Source organism: Pristis pectinata, chromosome 16, assembly GCF_009764475.1.
Source record: "Pristis pectinata isolate sPriPec2 chromosome 16, sPriPec2.1.pri, whole genome shotgun sequence".
In the NCBI taxonomy this organism is placed as follows: domain Eukaryota; kingdom Metazoa; phylum Chordata; class Chondrichthyes; order Rhinopristiformes; family Pristidae; genus Pristis; species Pristis pectinata.
The window spans coordinates 42,762,693-42,790,572 of NC_067420.1; the positions used below are offsets into that span (position 1 = coordinate 42,762,693).

The 27,880-nt window shown below is 44.6% G+C and overlaps 1 protein-coding gene across 4 annotated transcripts in view; it reads right to left on the reverse strand.

Moving 5' to 3' along the window:
- Positions 1-27,880, reverse strand: part of LOC127578676 (syntaphilin-like) — a 39,199-nt gene that overhangs the window by 5,023 nt on the left and 6,296 nt on the right. For 2 of the 4 annotated variants that reach the window (XM_052030956.1, XM_052030955.1), the window contains 6 exons: positions 23,549-23,630; positions 21,512-21,654; positions 15,399-15,524; positions 7,102-7,172; positions 1,434-1,643; positions 339-488 (listed from right to left, as the gene is read on the reverse strand). In XM_052030956.1, coding sequence (XP_051886916.1) covers positions 339-488; positions 1,434-1,643; positions 7,102-7,142 — 401 coding nt within the window. In that variant the 5' untranslated portion in view covers positions 7,143-7,172; positions 15,399-15,524; positions 21,512-21,654; positions 23,549-23,630. The remainder of the gene's footprint in view (positions 1-338; positions 489-1,433; positions 1,644-7,101; positions 7,173-15,398; positions 15,525-21,511; positions 21,655-23,548; positions 23,631-27,880) is intronic. The other 2 variants (XM_052030953.1, XM_052030957.1) reach the window with 2 other exon arrangements.

Genomic DNA, 27,880 nt, shown 5'->3' on the forward strand with positions numbered 1-27,880 from the left:
AGAAGTCCCAAAGTGCTTCACAGGAGTGATTTTCAAACAGGAATTTGACACCAAGGCATGGGAAGGCATCCTTGGACAGGTGACCAGGAGTTGGGCAAAGGTTTGGGGGACTGGCTTCGAGTGAGGCAGGATTCAGCCTCTGCACAAAACTCGCCCTGATCCCTGGGGTTTCACCGGTCTGGAGAGCAGGGCTCTGGCACTACCAGTAGTCTGTGTAGAATCAGTCAATTCCACGACCAGTGCCCAGCCACGCTGGGTGTTCAGGTGTGATCAGTGCTGGGATCTGACACACTGACCGGCACCAGGATGTATCCCTGACACTCCCCACACAACAGTACCTCTCATCCAGCTTCTCTTCCGTCTCCTTCAGCTTTGCCCTCAGGTGTCGGATGCAGACCTCCTTCTGTTGCAGTGGGGTCAGGTACTGCTCTGGGGTTGGTGGTTTGATGCCATGGTTTTCACTGCAGGAGGAGTATTTACTGGACCGTCTGCAGAGGTAGTTCAGAACCAAAAACCTTGAGAGTGGGAAGCAGGCTGCAAAGGTTTGACTCAAGGACGAGTTTCATTTCTACAGGTCGCTTCACCATTCAGGATTTCAGTTTTCTTTATGGCACAGAAGGTGGTCATTTTGGCCCATCGAGTTGATGCTAGCTCACAGAGCAATCCCATTCCCCCACTCATTTTTCCCCATTACCCAATTTTTCCCACATTCCCATGAACTCACCCCACATTCTGCCACTCAGCTACACATTAGAGGCAATTTACAGCAGCCAATTAACTTACTGGCCCGCACACCTTTGGGATGTGGGAGGAAACCGCAGCACCCGGTGGGTGGGGGGGGGGGGGGGGTACTCATGCAGTCATAGGGAGAACGTGCAAACTCCACACATGCAGTGCCCGAGGTCAGGATCGAACCTGTCTCGCTGGAGCTGTGAGGCAGCAGCTCCTACTATCTGTACCACTGTGCTTTACAGCCAGAAAAGTACTTTCAAATTGTAAATTTGAAGGCACAGCAAGATTCCACAAAGGATTACATGGCAAGGCCAGATGGCTTGTCTTTGAGGTTCAAACATTGACGGGAATTTCATGGAGATCTCCCCTGTTCATGGACCTCTATAGACACCCAAAACAGCAGAGAGAGAGCTTGTTTTAATGCCTTGTCTGAAAGGCAGCATCTCTGCCAGTGTAGCACTTCCTCAGTGGGGCATCAACCTAGGTCTCTGAGCTCAGAATTCTGCAGTGGAGCTCGACTCCATTCTGAATCAAGAGGCAACAGCACTGTCCAGGAGACGAGGCCACTGCCATTCTGTGCACTAACTGCAGCCACGCTGGGCACTTGTTGTGATTGCCCTGACCACAACTGCAGAAAGCAGCTGAACAGGTGCCAGGCGACCTGCCTGTTGGACAAGTAGACTGGTGCCCCTTCTGTTTACCTGGGTGTGGGGCTGCTGTCACTGCCCTTGTAGGAGCCAGAGTTGCTGCTGCTGCTGAGGGAAGATGTGGCACAGCTGTCTCGTGGCCCAACTGGCGGGGAGCTACGTCTGGAGGGCTGGAGCAGGGGCTGCATCTCATGCTGTGCCGACGTCGGGGTCAACGCCGACTTAAACAGAGACGAGAAACCACTTCTTCCATGGAGGCCCCGACTGGATGCAGGGGAGAGATGACCATCAGAAGCTGAACCAAAACTCACCAACTGTTTGCAGTTTACACAAAAATATCACAAGGTCATTCATAGAGTAACACAGCAGGGAAACAGGCCCTTCAGCCCAAATCATCCATGCCAACCAAGGTGCCCACCAAGCTAGTCCAATTTGCCCACGTTTGGCCTATATCCCTCTAAACCTTTCCTATCCATGTACTTATCCAAATGTATTTAAACCATAGAACAATACAAGCCCTTCGGCCCACCATGTTGTGCCGACCTTCAAACCACGCCTAAGACCCCTTACTCCCACATATCCCTCTATGTTAAATTCCTCCATATGCTTATCTAACAATCTCTTGAACTTGACCAACATATCAGCCTCCACCACCACCCCAGGCAGCGCATTCCATGCACCAACCACTCTCTGCGTGAAAAACTTCTCTCTGACATCTCCCTTGAACTTCTCAACCATTACCTTAAAGCCATGCCCTCTTGTATTGAGCATTGGTGCCCTGGGAAAGAGGCGCTGGCTGTCCACTCTATCTATTCCTCTTAATATTTTGTATTTTAAATGGTGTTACTGTACCTGCCTCAACAACTTTCTCTGGCAGCTCGTTCCATATACCCTCCACCCTCCGTGTAAAGAAGTTGCCCTTGAGATTTCTTTGAAATCCTTCCTCTCTCACTTTAATCCTATGCCCTTCTAGTTTTTGGTTCCCTTTCCCTGGGAAAGACACCCTATCTAAGACCCTCATGATTTTATACACCTCTATAAGGTCACCCCTCAGTCTCCTACATTCCAAGGAATAAAGTCCTAGCCTGCCCAACCTCTCCCTAGAACTCAGGCCCTTGAGTTCTGGCAACATTCTCATAAATCTGCTTTGCACTCTTTCCAGCTTAATGACATCTTTCCTACAACAGGGTAACCAAAACTGTACACAGTACTCCAGGTACAACCTCACCAACATAATGTACGACGCAACATAAATGACCCAACTCCTATACTCAATGCCCTGACTGAAGGCCAGTGTGCCAAATGCCATCTACCTGTGACACCACTTTCACCACTGAGCAAGGAGCAAACTCGAGCTTTACCCACTGCAGCTTTGAGAGAGCAAAAATCCTTCTTCAATGAGCCAAATATTTCACCCCACAAAGTCCAAAGCTCCCTGGCCCACCACCATCAGCCCCTCCCACAAGTGACTGTTGATGAGAGCACTCCACAGGCATTTGCCTCAAAAATGTCCCCCAAAAAATTGACAGAGATCTCTCATTACGCTCTGGCTAAACAGAAGCTAATAATTATAAGTGGACTGGAAATAAAACAAAATCACAGAGGACACTGTGATACCAACAGCAACGATGCACTTTTACATGTCAGCCTGAGTTTTACTTGGCCAAATGCATTATGTGTCCACACTGATGTTCAGTATGTTAACAGGAGAAAGCTCTGATACACAAACAAAGGATACTTGATTTTAATTTAAATAAAAAATTCAAACTTCAACTGAAAGTCTGAGGAACAAGACAGTGAAAACTTGCTGTGGTCCGATTGAGATCAGCTCACAGAACAAGGTTGGAGCAGTGTTAACTGAATGCTAAACAGAGTATTTGATCATACAGAAACAACTAGAGTTCTGAAAAGATTCACCAGGATGTTGCTTGGAATGGAGGGCTTTACTTATAAGGAGAGATTGGATAGACTGGGTTTATTCTCACTGGAGTGTAGGAGGCTGAGGGGTGACCTTATAGAAGTTCATAAAGGTCATGAAAGACATAGGGTAGGTAGTCAAAGTCTTTTTCCTGGGGTGGGGGGAATCAAAATCTAGAGGGGAACAGGTTTAAGGTGAGAGGGGAGAAATTTACAGGAGGTCTGAGAGGCAAGTTTTTTCCACACAGAGGGTGGTGGGTATATGGAACAAGCTGCTAGAGGAAGTGGCAGACGCGGGTACAATCACATTAAAAAGGCATTTGGACAGGTACAAGGATAGGAAAGGCATAGGATTAAGGAGAATCCCAAGGAATCCCAAAGCTGCCCTTTTGCTCTATATGCACGCTAGTGTAGCGGTTAGCGTAACGCTATTACATCACCAGTGACCTGGGTTCAATTCCGGCCGCTATCTGTAAGGAGTTTGTACGTTCTCCCCGTGTCTGCACGGGTTTCCTCCAGGTGCTCCGGTTTCCTCCCACATTCCAAAGACGTACGGTTAGGAAGTTGTGGGCATGCTAAGTTGGCACCGGAAGCGTGGTAACACTTGTGGGCTGCCCCCAGAACACTCTACACAAAAGATGCATTTCACTGTGTGTTTCGATGTACATGTGACTAATAAAGATATCTTATCTATCTTATCTTAGGAGCAAAAGGGCAGCTAGGGAAATGGTAGGTCCATTCAAGGACAAAGGAGGGGATTTATGCAGGGAACCAGAGTATGTCGGGCAAGGTCCTAAACGAGTACTTGGAATTGGTATTCACCAAGGGGAAGGACACTGATGATGTGAGATTAGGATGGATACGTTGATATTCTGGGGTCAATATTGAGGAGGAGGAGTTGGATATCTTGAAAAACATTGAGGTGGATGTCCCCAAGGTCTGATGGGATCCGTCCCAGGATTCTGAGGGAAGCAAGGGAGGAGATTGCTGGGGCCTTGAGAGAGATCTTTGTATCTGCTTTAGCCACAGGTGAGGTGCCAGAAGAATGGAGAATAGCCAGTGTTGTTACATTTGTTTCAGAAGGACAAGAGGGACAAACCAGGAAGTGACGAAGAAGATTGATGAGGTAGGGCATTGGAGGTTGTCTACGTAATTTTTAGTAAAGCATTTGACAAGGTCCCTCATATTTGGCCAGTCTAGAAGATTAAGTCACATGGGATCCATGGTGAATTGGTAAATTAGATCCAAAATTGGCTTGGTCATAGGAGGTAGAGGTGGAGGAGTGTTTTTCTGACTGGAGGCCTGTGATCAGTGGTGTTCCACAAGGATCAGTGCTGGGACCTCTGTCGTCTGTAATATGTGTAGATGATACGAATGAAAATGTAGGTGGTCTGATTAGCAAGTTTGCACATGACGAGAAAATAGGTGGAGTTGTGGATAACGGGGAAAGTTGTCAAAGGATGCAGCAGGATGTAGATCAGTTGGAAATATGAGTGGAGAAATGGCAGATGAAATCTAATCTGGACGAGTGTGAGGTGTTGCACTTTGGGAGGTCAAATGTAAGAGGAAAATATCTAGTAAATCATAGGACCCTTAGGATCATTGATGTACAAAGGGATCTTGGGGTTCAAATCCATAGTACCCTAGAAGTGGCAACACAAGTAGATAGGGTGGCAAAGAAGGCATACGGCATGCTTGCCTTCATCGGTTGAGGCATTGAGTATAAAAGTTTGCAAGTCATATTGCAGCTGCATTAAGCTTTGGTTAGGCCACATTTGGAGTATTTTTATATCTTTATTAGTCACATGTACGTCGAAACACACAGTGAAATGTATCTTTTGCGTAGAGTGTTCTGGGGGCAGCCCGCAAGTGTTGCCACGCTTTCGGCATCCACAGTTCTGGTTGCCACATTACAATAAGGATGTAGAGGCTTTGGAGAGGGTGCAGAAGAGGTTCACCAGCATGCTGCCTGGATTAGAGAGTACTAGCTACAAGAAGATGTTGGATAAACTTGTTTTCTCTGAAGTGTCAAAGGCTGAGGGGCGACCTGATGGAAGTATATGAAATTATAGATAAGGTTGATAACCAGGGTGGAAATGTCAAATACCAGAGGGCATAGTTTTAAGGGTAGAAGGGAGAACTTAAAGGAGGTGTGTGAAGCAAGTTTTATTTTATATACACACAGAGAGTGGTAGGTTCCTGGAGCGGACTGTCAGGGGAAGTGGTGGAGGCAGATACAATAGTGGCATTCAAGCTTTCACACAGACACATGAATAGTCAGGGAATGGAGGGATACAGACCATGTAGAGGCAGATGGGATTTGTTTAATTTGACATGACGGTCAGCGCAGACATGGTGGGCTGGAGGACCTGTTCCCGCACTGCATTTTTCTATGTTTCTCTATTGAGAGGGGTATGGGCCTAATGTGGGCAAATGGGATTAGCATTATAGGTATCACGGTCAGCATGGACACCATAGGCCGAAGACACTGTTTCTGTGCAGACTATAATCGGACCGAACGTTACACTGTCAGTGTAGAAACACTCAGCTAGTTCTGATCTGGAATGTGTTGTCCTAAACAATATTACCTGTACTACATCAATGCACTCTGACTACCTCAGTGCACTCTGTACTAACCCAATGTAACTGCACTGTGTAATGAATTGACCTGTCCAATTGGTATGCAAGTCAAGTTTTTCACTGTACCTCGGTACAATTAACAATAATAAATCAATACCAATGCCAATGAGAGCAAACTCAGTGATAACTTTGAAAGGGAATACTAACTACTAGAATCCACAGTCTGGTGATGGCTGGACCACTAGATTATATTTCCTTTCCAGGCTTTCCTTATGATACAGAAGCCCATCACGTCCATTCCAGATCTCAGGGCAGTCTCATTCCCCTATAACCTATTCTCCCTCACATGCTTATTAATTTCCCATCCACCTACACCAGGGGCAATTTACACTGACCAATTAATCTAACAACCAGCGCTCTTCGGGATGTGGGAGGAAACTGGAGCACCAAGGAAACTTGCACAGTCACAGGAATAGGCATACAGACAGCACTCGAGGTCAGAAATGAACTAGGGTTGCCAGAGCTGTCGGTGCCACTGTGCCACCCTAGTTAGTCATTAGAAGTTGAAATAGATAAGGTGAGTTCCCCAATCCAGGTGACTCCAACCTGTCAGGAAGCAGCAGAGGACATCCATCTCAACTTGACAGAGGCCTCTTGATACATGGAGGTGCTGTGGACACCATGGGTTAGGAGTATGTGGGGAGGAGCCTTAACTATCTCTATGATACTATTCACATCAAGATCTCCCTACAGTATCTAGTACCTCATTCTCAACACTCTCTGGGTATAAAAGTTTCTCATGACTTCCCAACTGGATTTACTAATGACTGAAATACATTAACTCAGAGCACAGAAACAGGTCCACTGAGTCTACACTGATTACCAACCATCCATTTAAACTAATCCTACATTAATCCTACTTAATTAACCCACCAACCCACACATCTCTGGGATGTGGGAGGAAACTGAAGCACCTGAGGAAATATGTTCACAGAGAGAAGATGTGAACTCCACAGAATCAGCAACCAAGGTCAGGATTGAACCTGGGACCCTGGGACTGTAAGACAGTGGCTTTACTAGCTGTGCCACCAGGCTCCTCTCACAAGTGAGCATATTATCTCTACATCTACCCTGCCAACCTCCCTCATGTATCTCCATCAGTCAGCTGTGGATTGCCCAGTTCATTGAAACTTTGGCACTCAGTACTAGCAGTGGATTTGTGTACCTCCGTGGTGCTGCTGGTCTTCTGCTTCCTGATCCTGACATGGGGGTTGCTGTCGGAAACCACCAGGCAACCTGAAAAAACAGAAGATCCACAATGAAAGGCTTTCTGAGCCACAGCCAGTGGGCCCTCAGGTCACTTGATCTCGTGCCTCTCACTCTTTTTCTCCTCATTGGACATCTCACACATCCATCCTTGTAGTCCCCCACCTTCTCTCACAAGTTTCTAGGCAACTCTGCATTGGCAACTCCAAAAAACAACCATTGGTGGTGGTTCTTCCTGACATCCAGACCCTAAACTCAGACACCACACCCTCTTCCTTTAAATAAACCTCTGGATCCAAGCTTTATACAGCTCAGTCCAGGCGGGGGGGAGGGGGGTGTGGTTGGGAGGGTCTAGAAGAGATTTATGAAGGTTTTGACAGGATTTTAGCCGAGTGGAAATTAAATTGCCTGGGGCGGGTTTGTTTGCATCAGAGGGAAAGTTTAATGGAGATGTGTAAAATTGAGTGGCTGGAACAGCATGAATAGGGAGAGGGGCTGATAATCAGGGGGCAGAGACTGAAGGTGACTAACAGCAGATTGAGGTGTTCAGGGAATTTTTAAGGATTGTGATGGGGGTCTGGCACTCACTGCCAGAAAGGCAGAAGCAGCAGAAACCCTTATCACATTTAAAGAGCACCTGGGTATGCACCTAGTGTGCCAGAATCCACATGATGAAGGGGAGTTTGGAATTGTGGTATTAGGCTGGATAGCTCCTCTTGCCTCACGTGAACTATAAAGGACCAAATCATCATCTTCTGAGCTGTAAGTTTCATTATTCAGCAGGTTCTGGCTCAGTGTCCACTCACAGTTCCGATGCCTTGGAAATTATTTTGATGTTTAAAAGACATTATGTATATACAAACTGTTAATGCTATTCTGAATTGAACTGACTGCAATCACCAAGTTTAAGTGCAAGTGCAATACCAATCAGGAACAGAACAAGCTCCCCTTAAGAATTCTAAGCATCTTCTCCTGTGCTGTGTGACTGGCAGATGATAGATGCAACACAGCCAACACAGTCTCTTGTTTCCAGGCAACAGTAACACTCAATCACTCAGACAGGCGACTCAAGCAGCAGCACATAATTCTTTCATTGATAAATTGCTTTCCATCTCCCTTTTGGACACGTTGGGTTAAACTGTTTGCTTCATAAATACAGGTGCTTCCAGAGTAACAAACACAGTGTTATTCATTGCTGACTCCTCACTACAGTCCACTTTACTTTGAATCCCATCTATTGCAGAATACAGAACAAGCAATGTAGGATGGGCAATGTAAGCCTCAAATCACCATGGAAAGTACTGTAGAAAGCATCCTATCTGGATGCATCACGGCTCGGTACAGCAACTGCTCTGCCCAAGGCTGCAAGAAATTGCAGGGAGTTGTGAACACAGCTCAGCACATCACAGAAGCCAGCCTCCCCTCCATGGACTCTGTCTACACTACCCACTGCCTTAAGAAAGCAGCCAACATAATCAAGGACCACCCCACTTCACACCCCAGTCATTCTCTCTTCTCCCTTCTCCCATCAGGCAGAAGATACAAAAGCTTTAGAATACATACCACCAGACTCAAGGACAGTTTCTATCCCACTGTTATAAGATTCTTGAAAAGACCTATTGTACGATAAAGAACTCCTGATCTCTCAATCTACCTCATCATGGCCCTTGCACCTTATTGTCTACCTACCCTGCACTTTCTCTGTAATGGTAATATTATATTCTGCATTCTGTTATTGTTTTTCCTTCTGTACTACCTCAATGTACTTATGTATGGAACGATCTGTCTGGATAGCATACAAACTGTATCTGAATGCTTTTCACTGCATCTCAGTATGTGACAATAATAAATGAATTACCAATTACCTTCTATGGGGCACTTATGCTTAGGCAATAAATGCTGGCCTCACTGACACCAGATCCCAAAAAGTGAATATATGAAAAAAATCTTTTATATGCCACCAATATTTTACACAAAGCCCATTCAACTCAGTCATTAACCCTGCATTGACAGCCTCGTTTTGCTACTGGATATTTTCTCCCCGTCCCCATCAATTTCTCTTCTTTGCTCAATTGAATATTCTTGTCTTTATACTTGGAATGAAAAAAAAATCTAGAAGCCAGGAATTCAAATATCAGAAAAAGGGGTCAAGCATCTCGGGCTGCTGTGGTGGAGTGCGTTCAAGGATGAGGTTGATGGAATCAAGGGGATCAGGCTTGATTAGATCAGCTCTGTTGTCATTGAAAAGTGGGGCGAGATCCCGGAGTGTGATCATTCTTGTTTCTATTTCTCCTGTACTTATGTTCCAGTGGCTGATACGCAGAGTCACACAGCCCACCCTGTTGATGCTGACCAGCAAGTGTCCATCTATACTAAGGACTTACCAGAGACTGCAGATGCTGGAAATCTGGCCTGTCCTGATGAAGGTTCTGGACCTGAAACACCAACTGTCCGTTTCCCTCCATAGATACTGCCTGACCTGCTGAGTTCCTCCATCTTTTTGTGTGTTGCTCAATCTATACTAATCCCATTTACCAGCACTCAGCCTGAAGTCTAGTCTGACATGGCATTTCATCTACCAATGTTGTTAAAGTACCTGTCACTGGAACCCTCTCAGCCAGTGCATCATTCCAGACTTCAACCACCCACTGGGTAAAGAAGAAAATATTCCTCAAATCATTGTCCTTAGCTGTGACCATCCAGTTGTCGGCATTTCTGCCAAGGGGAAAAGTTTCTCGCTATCTAGCATCCCCCAACCCCTCCACACACACTAATTTTGTACACCTCAGTACGGTTCCCCCCTCAGCCTCCTCCACTGTAAAGAAAACAAGCCCAGATATCCAGTTTCTCCTTGCAGTTGAAACGTTGCATTCCAGGTAATATCCTAATGGACCTCCTCTCCACCATCTCCAGTGCTATAGTGACTAGAATGGTACACATTATTTCAGCTGTGGCCTAACCAATATTTTATACAGTTGCACCATGACCTCCTTGTTCTTATATTCCACGCCCTAGCTAATGAAGACAAGTGTCCTGTGTGCCTACTTGGTCACCTAATCTACCTCTGCTGCTGCCTTCAGAAACTTGGACACGTAGACCAAGGTTCCCCTGATCCTTGGTACTTCATTGTGTATGTCCCATGCTCATTAGTTCTCCCAAAGTACTTCCCATTTTTCAGGATTAAATTCCATTTGCCGTTTCTCTGCCTACCTGACCACTCACTGATAACATTCCATGGCCGGATTACCCTTCTTACCGTCAATACCACCAGCAATTTTCATATCATTTTCCAACATACTAACCATACTTCCTCATTCACATCCAGATTGTTAATGTATATAACAAATAAGGATCCCAGTATTGACTCCTTTGGTGCACCACTAGTCGCAGGCTTCCTAAGGCAAAAACAACCCTCCACCATCACCCTCAACCTCCCATTACCAAGCCAATTTTGGATCTAATTTGCCAGCAAGAAAGTGGCCGTACCCAACATGAGTCCCATTCCCACTGGCAATCCATACCCACCAACTTTCCCGGGGGAGAGTTCTCATTGGGGTTTGCAGTCTGGGAGTCCCTTCATGTACAAAGCACAACTACTCTGTAGACCAAAAGTCCCACCATCTCACCCTTAGATTAATTAAATATCACACCCTCTACACCGTCCTGGGCTAGAAAATTCCAAGCATGACATTTCACCACCTCCCACCCAACTCCATCTCAATGTGTCTGCTAAGTACAGCACAGAAATAGGACAGTGTTATAATACTCAGCACAATGAGACTGGGATCTGATGAAGCTCTCAGAGCAATCCCTCTCCTCATTTTCTGTCCAACGCCCTCTCCATCCCACCACAAGCCCAATGCCGAGGATGATTCTAACACACCACGCTGCAGCTGAAACTTCAGTGAGAAACAATCTGCTCTGGAGTTTGTATGAACAACACGTCTGCCTCTTATTCAATGAAACAACACCTTATCTTTCTTCATTAAACAACCATCCCATTACCTCACCTACAATATTCAGTGTCTGAGCCACGACGTTGTGACAAAGACTGAACTCATTTCCCATGGGTGGTCACATCCACACTAGCAGCATGGATGCCTGAGGGGCACTCCCATTTATGCTTCCTTAAGCAGGAATATCTGCATCCTTCAGACAAGAACAGATATGACCCACTTCACTAGCCCATCACAAACACATGGCAGCCCTTGGCAACGCTTTGCCTTCTATTGGATCACAGCTGATCTGAACTCCAATTCCATTCCCATGCCCTCGTACACTTCCTTACACATGTCTATCGATCAGAGTCTTGGGTGCTTCAGCTGTCCCCCAACCAACCAGAGGAAGAGTTCCTAACCTTGTTCCTAAAAGGCTAAGCTTTAAGATTACAGCCCCTTGCATTGGATTCCCATCAATGAAAGTTTCTTGTTACCTCCCCAAACATTATCAGCACCTCAGTTAGGTATGTCCCTTCAGGGGTTGCCGTGGTCCTGAAGTCCAGGATACAGTGAGGAGGGATGTCCCACCAACAGCTGAAGTTGGGACTAATGGAATCTCTGGCATTTTGATTCTTGAAACCAGCCCCTGACCTAGCTGTCCTGATACCTTCTTATGTGGTTCATTGTCCATGTCACTCCTATTAAGCACCATAGGGCATTATGCCACGTTATAGTTTCTGTATAAACTGTTTCTGATCACCCTTCAAACATTTTCTCGTAAGCGTGTGTGCTGCCAGCAAGGGACTCTGGGTAATCGCTCAAAACCATTTGCCGCCAATCATTTGATCAGATGAGAATCATCTGGTTGGAGCAGTAACGGTAAACCTCCCAGGGACTCACCAGGAAATCATCCGTCTTGGGTCCCGCTGCTGTGTGTACATGCACACACCCGCGCGCACACACAAATAAATTCCCTTGCTGATACTGCCTTGACAGATGTACTTTACTTCCCATACTTCCTTATGACATAAAAGGTCATTCAGCCCACTGAACTCTCAAGACAAACCCATTAAGCCTCATCATCCCCCAGCTTATTTGCCTGCAACTCTCTCACATGCCCATTAACTCCCCTTTGATTCCCCTACCACCCACCTACAGCCAATTAACTGTTATAACTCCAGAGATAGAACAGGTGTACTGCCTTCAGAAAGGCAGCACTATATTGCAATTGGTGATAGAAACAAACATTCATTGCTTGAGGAATTCCAATTTTGTTTTTATTTAAGTCCCTCAATGAATGGATGACATCAGTAGTGTTAAAAGACTAGGGGGTGAAGTTAAAAGTGAGAGGGGAAATATTTAAAGGGGACCTGAGGGGCAAGTTTCTCCCCCCACATTGAGAGTAGTGGGTATATGGAACAAATGGCTAGAGGAAGTGATGGAGGCAGATAAAATTAAGATATCTTTATCTTAGATTACAATGTTTAAAAGACACTTGGGCAGGTACTTGGATAGGAAAGGTTTAGAGGGATATGGGCCAAACACAAGCCAATGGGACCAGCTTAGATGGGCATCTTGGTCAGCATGGACAAGTTGGGCCGAAGGGCCTGTTTCTGTGCTGTATCTATCTCTATGAGAGGGGGCCACCACACACAAAGCACTATGCAACCGGTGAAGTACTTTTGATTGGCAAGAAACTGTAAATGCTGGAAAACTGAAATAAAAACAAAAATTGCTGGAAACACTTAGTAGGTCAGGCAGAATCAATGGAGAGAGAAACATAGTCAACATTTCAGGTCAATAAACTTTCACCAGAACTGATGAAGGATGGGAAGGAGACACAAGATTCTGCAGATGTTGAAATCTGGAGCAACACACAAAATGCTGGAGGAACTCAACAGGTCAGGCAGCATCTATGGAGCTTGAAATGCTAGCTCTGTTTCTCTCTTCACTGATGCTGACTGAGCTGGTTTGTTTCTATTTGAATACTTCTGAAGTGTAGTCATTGAGTAATATAGGAAACACCGCAGTCAATGTGTGCATATCAAGCTCCACAAACACCAACGTTCCTGAAGTCCACAATGAATTCCTTGGTCTTGCTGACATTGAGTGCAAGGTTGTTGTTGCGACACCGCTCAACCAGCTGATCTATCTCACTCCTGTACGCCTCTTCATCGCCATCTAAGATTCCGCCAACAACAGTGATGTCATCGATGAATTTATAGATGGCATTTGAACCGTGCTGAGCCTCACGGTCATGAGTGTAGAGAGAGTAGAGCAGCGGGCTAAGCACGCATCCTTGAGCTGCGCCTGTGTTTACTGTCAGTTTATGGATTTTGGATTTCTAATTGCATTCTTTCTTGTAAAAATTGTGCATAATTTATGTTTTTTCTTGAAGAACGTTGTGTCCCCGATGCTGTGTGTCTGTGATGCTGCTGTAAGTAAGTTTCTCATTGCCCCTATGCACAAGTCCTTGTGTATATGGCGATAAACTCGACTTTGACACATTTGATGCTGATCTCCAGTGCTGTCTTTGTGGAGTTTGCACCTTCTCTACATGAATGCGTGGTTGCCCCTGCTCTGGTTTCCTTCCACATCCTAAAACAAGCTGGCAGTGTCAATAAGTAGCCAAAGAATCACATGGGAGTCGATGGGTATGTGAGAGAGAATCATTTGCAAGGGTACAGGGAAATGTGGGGGAATGGCACAGATGGGATTGCTCTGTTGGAGGCCAACATGGTCCTGATGTGCTGAGCAGCTTCCTTCTGTGTCTAAGTTGATGATGGGGTGTACAGGAGCGAGATAGGTCAGCTGGTTGAGTGGTGTTGTGACAACAACCTTGCGCTCAATGTCAGCAAGATCAAGGAACTGATTGTGGAATTTAGGAAGGGGAAGTCATGCGAACATGCAACAGTCCTCATTGAAGGGTCTGCGGTGGAAAAGGTAAAGCAGCTTTAAGTTCCTGGATATCAACATCTCAGAGAATCTACCCTGGGCCCAGCACATAGATGCAACCACAAAGAAGGCACACCAGCAGCTCTACTTTCTCAGAAGTTTAAGGAGATTCAGCATGTCATCGAAGAATCTGAGAAACTTCTACAGTTATATAGTGGAAAGCATTCTGACTGGTTGCATCACGGCCTTGTATGGGAACTCCAATGCACAGGAATGCAAGAGGCTACAGAGAGTGGTGGGACTCAGCCAGCTCCATCACGGGTACAGCTCTGCCCACCATCAAGGACATCTACAAGAGGCGATGCCTCAGGAAGGCGACATCCATCATCAGGGACCTCCACCATCCAGGCCGTGCCCTCTTCTTGATGCTGCCATCAGGCAGGAGGGCACAGGAGCCTGAAGACCCCACACGTCAAGGTTCAACAACAGCTTCTTGCCCACTGCCATCAGGTTCTTGAACTGACCTGAAAAGCCCTAACACTACGTTGGACTATATTTTTCCTCTCTCTCACTTGCACTAGTGTCATTATGTTGACTTTGTTTGTTTAGTTTGCACACATGTAAGTTGTGTATAATTTATCTTAATTTAAGTTTATGTTACCTTATGTTTCTTCTTGTCTCGTAATGTACTGTGTTGCTGCTGCAAGCAGCACACTTTCATGGCAAGTTATACCCTTAGTAGGTGTGCCTTTGACAACAATAAACTTGAACTAGCAAGTAAAACCTTCTGACTCAGAAACAAAAGTGCTACCCACTGACAACACAGCTGGCAACAGCATCGGTGCTTTTGACAAAGAGGGAGAATTGATTTCTTGTGGTAGACAGTTCAGTAATCAGAGGACACTGGCCGCAAAGTTAAACTGCAAAAGAGCTGGAGACACAAGAAACTGCAGATGCTGGAATCTGGAGCAACAATTGATCTGCTGGAGGAACTCAGTGGGCTGAGCAGCATCTGTGGGAGATATACATTGATGATTCCACTCCCCCCACAGATGCTGTTCGACCCACTACATTCCTCCAGTAGATTGGTTATTGCAAAAAAAAAACTGGGCTGGGACTGGAGAATTGGATGACAAGGAATTCCTTTTACACGTTGAAATGCTGTCATCTGGAGTGTGCCGTCTGGAAGAGCAGTGTAAGTAGTGTCCTTAGTTATCCTCAAAGAGGAATTGGATAAATAATTGAAAAGGAAAAACCTACAGTGCCATGGGAAAAGAACAGGGCGAATTGGACTGTTCTTTCAAGGAGCTAACACAGGCTGAATGGCCTCCTTTTACGCTGTTTGATTATACAAGAAATAACTGCACGCGGACACACCTGTTAACCATTTGCTGGAGAACGTTGCAGTGTTAATTCACCTTACCGAGGCTTATGCTTTTGTCTTGAATTTAGTCCCTGGTGCTGGGCTGATGGAGCCGATCCATTGTTCTCATGATCTTTAATCACCGTATTCAGCCTGAAATTCCATCCAGCGATGCCAACGACTCTCCTGTTGAGAAAGTACAGCCGCAGTTTCTCAGGAAGTTGGCTGGCACCAGACATACCAAAGTCAGCGGGGTGAGGGGGGCACAGGAAGAGTCCAGTCCGCAGAGTGCAGCTGGTGAGACTCAGCTCAATGTTGTCAGCCTGCAGCCCTGCTGTGACTGCGATAGACTAGACGTGCAGACGGACTGCTAGTGCAATCTGTTCAGGCAATGTGACTGCAGTCAGATAATACTAACATTCAGTCACATCTGAATGAAGCTTTGGCCTTTGTCAAACACACTTTTATTTTCCAGTTTCAGGGATGGCTTCCTCTCTTTTGTTGAGTACAGCCAGAAATGAGAAGAGCAACATGGTTTGTGATGAACCGTCAGACAGTCAGTGCCACAGAACAATTATCCCATCTAATGCTCCCTCATTGTTAACCTCCACTGCTGCAAACACACAGCTTTAGGGATTCCGCGGGGAGGGGTGACGGGGAAAGTAGAACAGGTCTGGGTCAAAGCAGAAACACAAAAGATCCTGAGAGTTCCTGAGAATCTAGGGATGATGTTTCCTCTTGTGGGAGAATCTAGAACTATGCATCACTGTTCAAAAATAAGTGGTTGCCCATTTAAGACAGAAATTAGGCATTTATTTTCCTCTCAGAGGGAGTGAATCTTTGAAACCCTCTACCTCAAAGGGCATAGAAGCAGAATCTTTGTCTACATTTAAAGCAGTGGTAGGCAGATAGGAGTGAAAAGCTACAACAAATACCTGGGAATGCAAAGTTGAGCTTGCAGTCTGACTATTAAATGAGAAAGCAGCTTGAGGGGCCAAGTGGCCTACTCCTGCTTCTAATTTGTACGTTCAAAGGACTTTGCCATCATTGCTGCTGCCTCTGAAGGGGGTAGGATTAGGGTATTTTGAATGTTTTGGTCAAATACCACAACCTGTGTCACCAGCTGTAGCAGAACCTCAGTGGTGAAGGGTATGACAGCAGATTGTGGCCACTCCCAGGACTTAAACATGATCTTCAGGCTGACACTTCAGCAAAGTACCAAAAGAAAGCCCCAGTGCCAGAGGTACTGCCTTCCAGATCAGGTTCGATCCCTGCCTGCTTCTCAGACCCAGACTAGCAAATGAGTTCTGCTCCAGAAAACATCATCTGAATTGATTATCTGGTCATTAGCTCAACACTTTTAGTAGGAACTTGCTGCAGAACCTCCCATTACAGCAGTAAATTTCAAAAATACTTCATTGACTGTGAAGAGTTTTGCACTCCTGAGATTGTAAAAGGCACTACAGAAATGCAAGTCTTTCATTTCTCGATGCAAAACAAATCATTCCTTGGTGCCTACTTCTGCTGGGTGCCCTTAGCAACAGCCATCTGGTATTTAATGTTGCTATGGGGATAAATGGGAGTTTGCAACAACTATGAGCAATGTTTAATACACAATTCCAGAATAAGCAGGGAGTCCAGACGGGGAAAATTTGCTTCCTTACCCTTGAAATCAGATTGGTGGCCCTATAGAGGTCTGTGAGATTTAGAGGAGTCAGTCGAGTGGATATGGACATTTAGATGCTGGGGAAGGGAGGGAGGGAGAGATGTCTAAAAGTAGGGGCCATAAATAAGAATATAAGAAATTGTAACTCTATAATAACCAGATAGGGAATTTAACCTAATCTCAATGTATTGGTATTGGTTTATTATTGTCACTTGTACCGAGGTACAGTGAAAAACTTGTCTTGCATACCGATCGTATAGATCAATTCATTACACAGTGCATTGAGGTAGTACAAGGTAAAAACAATAACAGAATGCAGAGTAAACTGTGGAAACTGGATAAACAAATGAAGAAGGGAATAGAAAGAGATCGGGGGGGTGGGGGGAGGAGGGGGGGAGGGAGAGGCTCAGATAGCCCATAGGCACCAGTGTGCCTGTTTTAGTTCTGTCAACATATAATTTCTCAAAGAAGTTGTTGCTGCCTGTCTTGTAACTTTCTTTATGCCACTTTCACTGGGAACTGAACTGGTTGTAGACAGGGGGACAGAGAGTGAGAAACAGCTGGTGATGCATTTACCCACCAGCTTTGACACTGTTACAGGTCTCAGTCATCTCACTAGAATATAAACTAGTGGCAGAGTCTGAGCCATGTGCTTTGCATCTCCCCACAAGCTGTCTGTTCACAGTCACTGGTGGAGGGGAGGCCAAAGACTGTGGGCTGCGGAGTGTTGGATTAGGCTCCAGACTGTTGTTTTTATTGTGTTTTTCCATGTAGCTTTGCCTTTCTTTATGCTTGTAAATCACCTGTTTGTGTAAGCTTTTAGTGACTTGTAGTATATTTGGTTCTATACTTTCTGTAGTTTCTTTGTTTGCAAAGCTGAAGTGTGACTCAGACGGTACCTGTTCACAGGTTTCCTTATCTAAACTGGTTTAGACCAGTTTGCAGTTATAAAGGGAGAGCTTGAGGACAAGTCCTTTGTTGTTTCATTTTGCTTGCCTTGCTTGCTGTTACAAGCTGACCCTGTCTGACCTGTACCATGATGAACATCTAATAAAACGGCTGTAACCATAAGATTTGTGCCTCTTTCTTGACTTCCAAAGAACCTTCTGGACAACATCGCCTCCAGATCTAACAAGAGCGATCAAAGTAAGAGTCAGAACATCAGGGTGGGGACTGTGACTTGTTCAAGCACATCTCACTATGTCTGCACGCAACCAAAATCTTGATTAATTTGCACCCTGCGCTATCCCACCAAGGTCAGGATGTGTGGCTTGTAGATCGCAAGCAATATCACTGTGTGCCCAACCTAACAGAGGGGCTCTCCATTTCTAACATCAATGGCAGATTCAGACTTCATGCAGCATATTCACTGCAAACTGTAACACAAAATCCCCTGATACAAATCACACAGGGAACTAATACACTACCAAAGCGATGTGTCCAATCCCTTCCTAGACTTCTTACTTTCCTATGAAGATAGGATGATAAATTCCCACTGCTGTAAGTTGTAAAATAAATCAGGAAATGTTGTAAATAATGCTAACTAATGTCCTGACAAATGTCACAGACTCACTGCTGTCACTGCAGACAGTGTGAACTCAGGAGCACAGAAACTGTAAATAAGTTGAATGACTAGTTAATTGCTTTTGGTAGAGATGAAGCATCAATCAACTTTAAAATAATAACATGGAGGCCTTTGCAGTTAATCGGGTAGCTAGACAGAGACTCCGTTTAATGTTTTATCCAAAGACATCACATAGGAATTTTCATAGGAATGAATGAAAGGCTTGATGTATGAGGAGCGTTTGATGTCTCTGGGCCTGTACTCGACGGAGTTCAGAAGGATGAGGGGGGATCTCATTGAAACCTACTGGATACTGAAAGGCCTGGATAGAGTGGACATGGAGAGGATGTTTCCAGTAGTAGCAGAGTCTAGGATCTGAGGGCACAGCCTCAGAATAAAGGGACATCCCTTTAGGACTGAAATGAGGAGGAATTTCTTCACCCAGAGGATGGTTAATCTGTGGAAGTCATTGCCACAGAGGGCTTACAGAGTCATTGGGTGTAGTCAACCCAGAGATTGATAGGTTCTTGATTGGTGAGGGGGGTTAAGGGTTATGGGGAGAAGATGGGAGAATGGGGTTGAAAAAAATCAGCCACGATTGAATGGCAGAGCAGACTCAATGGGCCGAATGGCCTAATTCTACTCCTATATCTTGGTCCTGATGAGGGGTCTTGACCTGAAACAGCAACTGTTTATTTCCCTCCATGGATGCTGCCTGACCTGCTGAGTTCCTCCAGCATTTTGTGCGTTTTGCTCCAGATTCCAGCATCTACAGAATCTCTTGAGCCTCCTCTATCTTACGATCACCTCCGACCTCAGTGCACTGCTCTCGATGTCAGCCTGGAGTTTGTGCTCAAGTTCCAGGTCGGAGCTTAAACCCAGGAACATCCAACTCAGACAAAACTTCCAACTGGCAATGAAGGACAAAACCTTAACCTGACTCGCTTTGGATGGGGAAGGCTTACTGAAGTATTGTGTCATAATTATATCCTTAATGTGTGGGCGTCTGTTGTTGACAAGAACACGGCTTGACATTTCTCCACTGAGTTCATCAAAAGTATTAACAGAGCTGAATGCAGAGTAATCAATCATTTGAAAGAAAATAAGCCAAATGAGAGCTGACTGCTCAAAACTGGAGGGCGTCTTCTTAAAAATGCAATTGAAGTCCTATGGCATCGTGGAACACTGATTGGAAATGGTTTGGTCTGCTAACTTTAACTTTGGACTGAAGTTAAATATTAACACACCACCCACCATTCCACTCTCCAATTCTGGTAATTAAAGTTGTGAATTAAGAACCTTAATATAATTTTTTTCACTAAACACACTTGGTAAAGCTTCACACTCAGTGAGTGAGTAAGTATCCTGTTAAAGCATTATGTAGGAGGATGCACAAATGACTATTATCATACTGCAAAACCAGAGACTACCTAAAGCTCACAAGTGCCTCATACATTTATAGAGTGTTAACTCTGCAGTGCTTTGAATAATAACACCTCAGTCACCACCAGGGCCTGTTTAGCATTAGTCACACAGAATTATCATGAATTCAACTCCTCAACATTCCAAAGTAAAGCAGAAAATGCTGAAAATACTCAGCAGGGCAGGCAACATCTATGGAGCAAGTAAGAGTTAACAGTCTAGAACTTGTGGTTAATGGTGAGCTTCAATGCAAATTAAAGGGGGCAGGTCCAAGGATGCAAAAATGATCTGCACAAGGTTAATTTGCAGCAAAGTTACCAGCTCCAACTTCAGCAATGAAGTCCTGCCCTTCCGGTCACATGCAATGGACAGCGTGCCTTGGTGACAAAAGAGCTGGGAACGAACAGCCAGTGAAGACATGTCCCCAAAGGCACCAGCTGTCAAAGCAGTGAATGATTTGTGAATGGTCCTGATGTCAAAAACATTGAAAACATTCTTATACGAACTATTAAAAAAATAAAGCTAATAACTTAAAAACTAATTTAAAAATATAAAATATATTTAAAGTAAAATAACTTCTCAAAAATGTAAACTTATGGCTGCTGTTCTCCACTTGGAATCTGTTCCTGGACTGGGTCTAACCTGCCACAGGTGAACTGGACTCACAATGTCAGAGCAGTCCAGGAAACACTGGACAGGAGATCCCTACACTACAAATTCAGCAATGGTTCATCCATGCACACATACACGGGGATGCTGAGATCAGTGGCATTTGAACAGGGAAACACCGGCAACTTGAGGTCCAAAAAATATTTTAAAAATGTAAGCTATTGACAAAATTAAAATATTAAATAGATTTTTAAAAATATATAAATATGAAAATTGTAATCCCTCAGCTGTCCGTAGTAATCATTGCAAGAGAACTCCCTGTGCCAGACCTTAAGTGCTGGAAGGTGGGATTAGGCTGGGAAGCTCTTTTCTGGGCTGAATGGCCTCATCAATATTGAACATTTTCTGTGATCCTATTAAGTGTAGTCACTGTTTTAAAGTAGAAAACATGGCAGTCAATGTACGCACAGCAAGTTCCCACAAACATCAATGTGATAATGACCAAAGCCACCAAGGTTGCCAATAAACTATTAAACAAGAAATAAATTTCATCACTGGCCATTCAGCAAACCCTGAGGCTGACACCAAAATGTTTGACGGATAAACATCCATCCAGGACAGAGAACCTGGTTTCCATCACTCACAACCATGGGATCTTACATTCACTTGAAAGGGCCTCACTTTAACATTACATTTGTAACACAGCACCTTCAACAAGGCACCACTCCTTCACTACAAGGACAACAGGAGTTTCATAAATGAAATTGTTGAATGGATGAACAGTAACATGTGTTTCTCCCTTTCTTGAATCTGCTGTGATTTTCCAGCTGCTTCTGTTTATTTGGGAATGTTTTTTGGACTTGCTCTGACAGACCAAAGTGAAGAGTTGAAATGATGTAGTTCTGACCTTACCCTGGAGAAGGTGGTGGGCGTTTTCCTCAATCTGTAAACTGCTGACTGCAGGGAGCAGGCCAAGGGAACGGTGTGTCACTCATTCCGTCACATGGAGCAAACTGAAGTGGGAGTGTCAGCGGCTGAAACAGACATTCTTCCACCTGTGCAAAAAGGGAAGGAGAGTTTACAGTTGGAAATAATGTCCTACTGGTGAGGTACGTCAGGATATTAAAACAAAAACTGCTCTCTATCACCCGTCACCTCCCCCCACCCTTTTATACTGGTTATCTCCCCTCTTTCCAGTCCTGATGAAGGGTCTCCACCCGAAACGTTGACTGTCCAGTTCCCTCCATTGATGCTGCCTGACCCTCTGAGTTCCTCCATACTTTTGTCTGTTTCTCCCAAAACTCTGTCCCTTAGAAATGGTCATTTAAATGTCCAGATATTCAGAGAAAATAATGCCACATGCACAACGCTTGGTGTTATCAGTGTGCAAATCATATAATGTGTTCCAGCAATTAAGAGCCACATCACAAGAGACAAACCTCCAAACTTTCTGGTCTGTTTATCCCGTTCCACAGTTTGCATTGTGCAAGTACCATCTTACTCTTGATCTCCTTGTTATTTCTGGTGGATGTGCATATTAATTGGCCTTGTTCACTTCTTCTCTCTTATGTGCATCTTTTCTCTTTCCGTATCTGTATCTTACTCCATTATTTCTTTCTCAATCCAGAAACTTCACAGGTTAAAGAGACAGACTGTCAGCCATGTCCTTCACTGAGGCCCCCAGTGCCCTGTTGACAACCAGTGTGCACTTACAGTACAATTTACAATTGAGTGAAGGACAAGGATAAATTCTACCATGCAGTCATGAGCTGTGTTGCTCCAGCAAGGTTCCCTCCAAATAAATTTTATCAGTTGCATTCTTGGCCACAAGAAATGCCCACCACTCCATTTCTCCACCTTCAATGTAATGTGTATTACATTAAGAGGGGCTGAACATCATATAGGGAGCACATTGTATAGAGTTTAGGGTTAGCGTTAGGGTTAGGGTTAGGGTTAGGGAAGGTGACACATGATCTGGAGGACTCTCTGATCTATGGGCTGTTCCCAGGGTCACAAATCGGGACAGACATCAAGTGCTGCTGGAAGATCATCAACTCAGTGAAAGATGCACTTTGGTCTGCCCAAAACTTGTTGGCCTTCCAGCACAGCAAGATGTCCGTCAGGGAATGCTGCCGACCGGCACATTCCGGACTACAGGAGTACGTGCTGAGGGACGCACCAAAGCTCAGTGAAGCCAATGCAAAGACTCTGTGGGGGACGACACAGTCTTAGGCACCTTCTGCTACTGGACGTGGAGGGGCTGAGTTGGGTGGGGAAACCCCTCAGACAATGAAAGGGTGCATCACCCCAGGGGGCCACTTAAGTGGCAATGGAATAAAAAAGTGTTAACACTACTGAATGTATTGTCCATATGACACTAAGAATGTAAAAAGTTTCTTTGCACTGTGTTTTCTTTATGATGAATAAAGTTTATTTTTGTAATTAAAGAAAAGTGACATGTGATCCATATGATCTCCTGGACTGGTTTCAATCTCCCCATGGGAGTAGGTGTGGAACTTTACCCCAGCATTTCTATTCACTATCGCTGGTGCTGGGATTTCCTTACTTGTAGTTGCCTCTCTCAGGAGGTTACACAATGGCTGAGTTCAGTGCTCATCACACCAGCCGGTAATGCACATCTGCGACTAACAATACTCAAGGAAAAGAGGAAATGCACAAGATCCAGAACATTCCCACCATATACCACTACAGGTTTTGTTCCATGAAGTATGGCTAGATTCCATATGGAATACCGGATTCTCCGACCTGGACATCAAACCTGCCAATCTACCCCTCCTCACCTGGAGGTACCCATCACTTGTCAGCTCTTGCCCAACCCTCCCCATCACCTCTCTATACTGTTTATCTCCTCTCTACTCTTTCAGTCCCGATGAAGGATCTCGACCTGAAACATTGACTGTCCATTTTCCTTCACAGATGCTGCCTGACCTGCTGAGTTCCTCCAGCAGTTTGTTTGTTGCTCCAGGTTCCAGCATCTGCAGTCTCCTGTGTCTCCAACATTCACAGAGCTCTTGGTTTGGTAAAACGTTAAAAAAAACAGTAACAAGTAATTAATGAACAAAATGTGACATCAAGTCATATAGCAGACATTAGGTCAGGTGGACAGAAACTTGGCTAAAAGGGTGCTTTTTCATTTAAAGTGAGGGTAAGAGATAGAAACTTGGGAAGATTAATGGGGTGAAAGAGTTTAATTTATAGGTCAACTTGTTCAGACGTTTGAGGTGATTTAATGAAAAGGAACTATTCCTCTGGTGGAAGGAGTCCAGATTCAGCAGTAAATTGCTAAACAGAGGGGTATGTTTTTTTACTGAGAGAGTGGTGGATGCCTGGAATGCATTGCCTGATAGGGTAATGGAGGCAAATTCATTGGGGGCTTTTAAGAGGGGCTCGGATGGGCACATGAATGAGAGGAAAATAGAGGGATATGGGCATTCTGTAGGTAGGACAGATTAGCTATGTCAGCACAACAATGTGGGCCGAAGGGCCTGTTCTGTGCTATAATGTTCTATGTTCTAAAATGAGAGCCAAGCTCTTTTGGTAAGGGGTACTGATTCAAACACAGGGAACCCTTAAACTTAAGAGACCAATGGAGTTTAATTTGGATAAGTGTAAGGTGTTGCGTTTTAGGAAGACAAATCAGGGTATGACATTCACAGTCAACAGAAGGGCCCTGGGGAGTGTTTTAGAACAGAGGGACCTAGGAGTACAAGTAAATGCTTGAAATTAATTCTCGAAAATAAACAAGTAATTTCTTGAAAGTGGCATCACAGGTAGACAGGGTGGTGAAGAAAGTTTTACATCTTCTGAAAAACTGATGAAAGCCTTCATCAGTCAGGCATTGAGTATAGAAGCTGGGATGTTATGTTGCAGTTGTACAAGACATTAGTGTGGCTGCATTTGGACTACAATGTTCAGTTTTGGTCACCCTGCCATAGGAAAGATGCCATTTTGGAAAGAGAGCAGAGGAGATTTACGAGAATGTTGCTGGGACTTGAAGGACTGAGTTATGGAGAGAGGTTGAACATAGAGTCATTGGGTTGTATAGCACGGAGAAAGGCCCTGCAGCCCATACTTGTCCATGCCATCCAAGATTTATATTCAAGCTAATCCCATTTCCTAGCACGGGACTTTTTTCATTGGAGCGTAGGAGAATGAGGGGTGATCTTATAGTGGGGCATAAAATTGAGAGGGGCATCGCTGGGTCAATGTCTTTTCTGCAGGGTTGGGGAATCAAGAACTACAGGACATAGGTTCAAGGTGAGAGGGGAGAGATTTAATAGGAATCCAAGGGGCAACTTTTTCACCCAGAGGGTGGTCAGTATATGGAACAAGCTGCTGGAAGAAGTGGTTGAGGTACATTAACAACATTTAAGAGGTAATTAGCCAGGTACATGGATAGGAAAGGTTTAGAGGGATATGGGCCAAATGGGAATATCTTAGATGGAATCTCATTGGCATGGACCAGTTGGGCCGAAGGGCCCATTTCCGTGCAGTTCCGACCAAAATCAGCCATAATCAGGATGAATAGCAGTGCAAGCAGGAGGGGCTCAATGGCCTCCTCTTGAGCCATTGAGGAGCAGTTGCATTTTACTCATCCCCGCCTTTGACCTGGGGCAACTCTTGACTGTGCCTTTCTTTACGCAAGGAACATCCCAAGGATCTCATTGCCATTCATCACCTCACTGCTCTGTAATGCAACAAATTAAGAGGTCACCACACCACTAGTTTTAATGTGATGGAGAATGTTTAACACCAGAGGATATTTCCCTTGAAATATAGAGCTATTTTGTTTGAATTTTCATAGAATGTCTTCCAATAAAGTTAATTAGTATAGGCAGCAACACTGAGGCATTCCATTAGCAGCCAGCAGAGAAAGCTGGTTTAATGCAATTGAAAAAATTCTGCAGAAAATGTCTTCCTTCTAACACGGTGCGTCTTTATAACGTGCCTCCCGGTGCTAATATGAAATCTGAGACATAACCAGGGCACATCTGACCTCTGTGCACCAGTTCCTGCAGCTTCCGCAATTTCTCTTTATTAATTTCATTTTACTGACTCTGCACTCAAACCATCTCCCGTAAAGCTTTATCATGGAGCTGTGATGGCCCAGTGACCATTCAGCCCATCGAGTCTATGTTGTGAAACCAGGATACCGCAGGTTTTTATTCGTGGCTCCTCCTATATACACACTGCCGTTTGCTGACACCATCCACAAATAAAATGGTCTGCAGGTATATGCCAATGACATCCAGCAGTACTGCAGCACCAGCTTCACTCATCACCCCACTGCCTCTACTGTGTCCAACATCTGGTACTGGATGCACAGAAATCTCCAACAATTAAAGCTCAGGAATGCTGATATAATTAGGTCTGTTCTTGGTACCCTCTTTTTCCTTGGCCCATTCCTCTCCATGACTGATATTCAAGCCTGAATAAGGCCATTGTTGTCCTACCTGACCCTGAGGTGAGCTTCCAATCTGAAGCCCTCTCAATTACCATGCCATCACCTCTTTGGTCAACCTTCTGCTCACCTGAACTAGCATCTCATGTAACCTACTGTCTGATAGTGCTTGTGAAGCACATTGGGATGCTTTACCACCAAGGTGCATGTACAAATGCAGGGTGTTGCATTCAATTGTTCCAAGTCCAACACTGCAACCTTTAAATGTTTCTGTTCTGCTGTGAGCAACAATTCCACTGCTTTTAATTGCCGCCAACATTACTGTTGATTCATTTCAAGAAGGACAATGTATTATCATTTTTAAACTACCTCCTCAAAATTGCACCTTTTTGTGTGATCTTCAGCAGATTAGTGACTAAAAGGGTAAAATTGGGAAATGCATCCGCATTGCTAACCCTTTACCTTTAACTGCTTGGATGTTCTTCCTGCAATCCCAGATAACCATGGAGCTCTAGGCTTTGTCACTGTCAATTCTTTCAGCTAATGGAAAGGGTGAATTCGTTATCGTCCATCCACTGACCCACACATCAGTACTTTCCCCATATTTCCTTGAGGCATAGGAGGCCATTCAGCCCATCGAGTCCATGAGTAATCAGAGTTTACTCTCAGAGTGAGCTTACTCTCAGAGTAATCCCATCAAACTCCTTCCCTTACTTATTTTTCTGTAATCTATTCTCTCTCACAAACCCATCAGCTTCCCCTCATTCTTCTACCAATCACCTATACCAGGAATAATTGAAACATTTTTTAGCCAAGTTGCTGTCCATTTGGCTTAATTAACCTACCAATGAGCACGCCGGGCAGCATTGGAATGTGGGAGGACAGAGGGCCACTGCCAAAGTAGGAACATGCAAACTCTACACAGGCAGCACCCGGGGTCAGAATCGAACCTGGGCCACTGGAGCTGCAAGGCCTCCTGTACTGCTGTGTCACCCAAACCCTAATTCATGAGAACCACTCCAAGTGAGCTCAAGATAGAGATGATAAATGCAGGTTCTCTCTCTTAAAAAGAAAGAGGGCGTAATCTTAAAATAAACACGATACATAAAAGAAAAAAGATTACTCAAAGCTTGCCATTGGAATTGGGAGAAGTTACGTGAATGTCTCCCATCTTTAAAGCTTGACTGGTACGGAAGGAAATTGTGGACCAGGAAGTTGTCTTACAGTTGCAGGCAAGATGGAGAATTTGGTGAAAAATGCTAACCAGGGAGCTCTCAAAACTCAATATCAGCCTAATGGAATATTTATGAATAAATAACACACCATTAATAAAGGAAATGCAGCAGATGTGTGCCTACACTTACAGGAGTGATTTATGAGAGAGGCTTACAGCAAAGATAATGGCCTGTGCTTACTGTATATGAGGGTGTGTTACTGAATTGCAGGTCCATTTGCCTGGATCAATAACAAAAAAGTGAATTCAAATCACAACATAGCAGCTTGAAATTATTTCACTATTATATAAAAAATATAAATTCTATTATGGTGACCGGTCACCATGAAAAATAACATTTTACTTCTGTTCAAGCTTGGCCTATAAGTGGCCCTAGATTCATAGCAATGCTGTCCGACATGACCAAGTAACTGAAGAAATTGCAGGTCGCTAGGTCTATGTCAATCACTGCCAAGTTTGCAGAGTTAAATGAGACTTAGCTAAACTACTAGGCAGAGCAATACGAGCTAACCTGGGTTAGTCAACAGGCAGGTCTGACAGTCAAGACCATCTTAGAGAAGCCTTTTGAATAAACTGCAGACCATCAATAATGTGTGTGTACATAAAGGATTTTATAAAATATCAG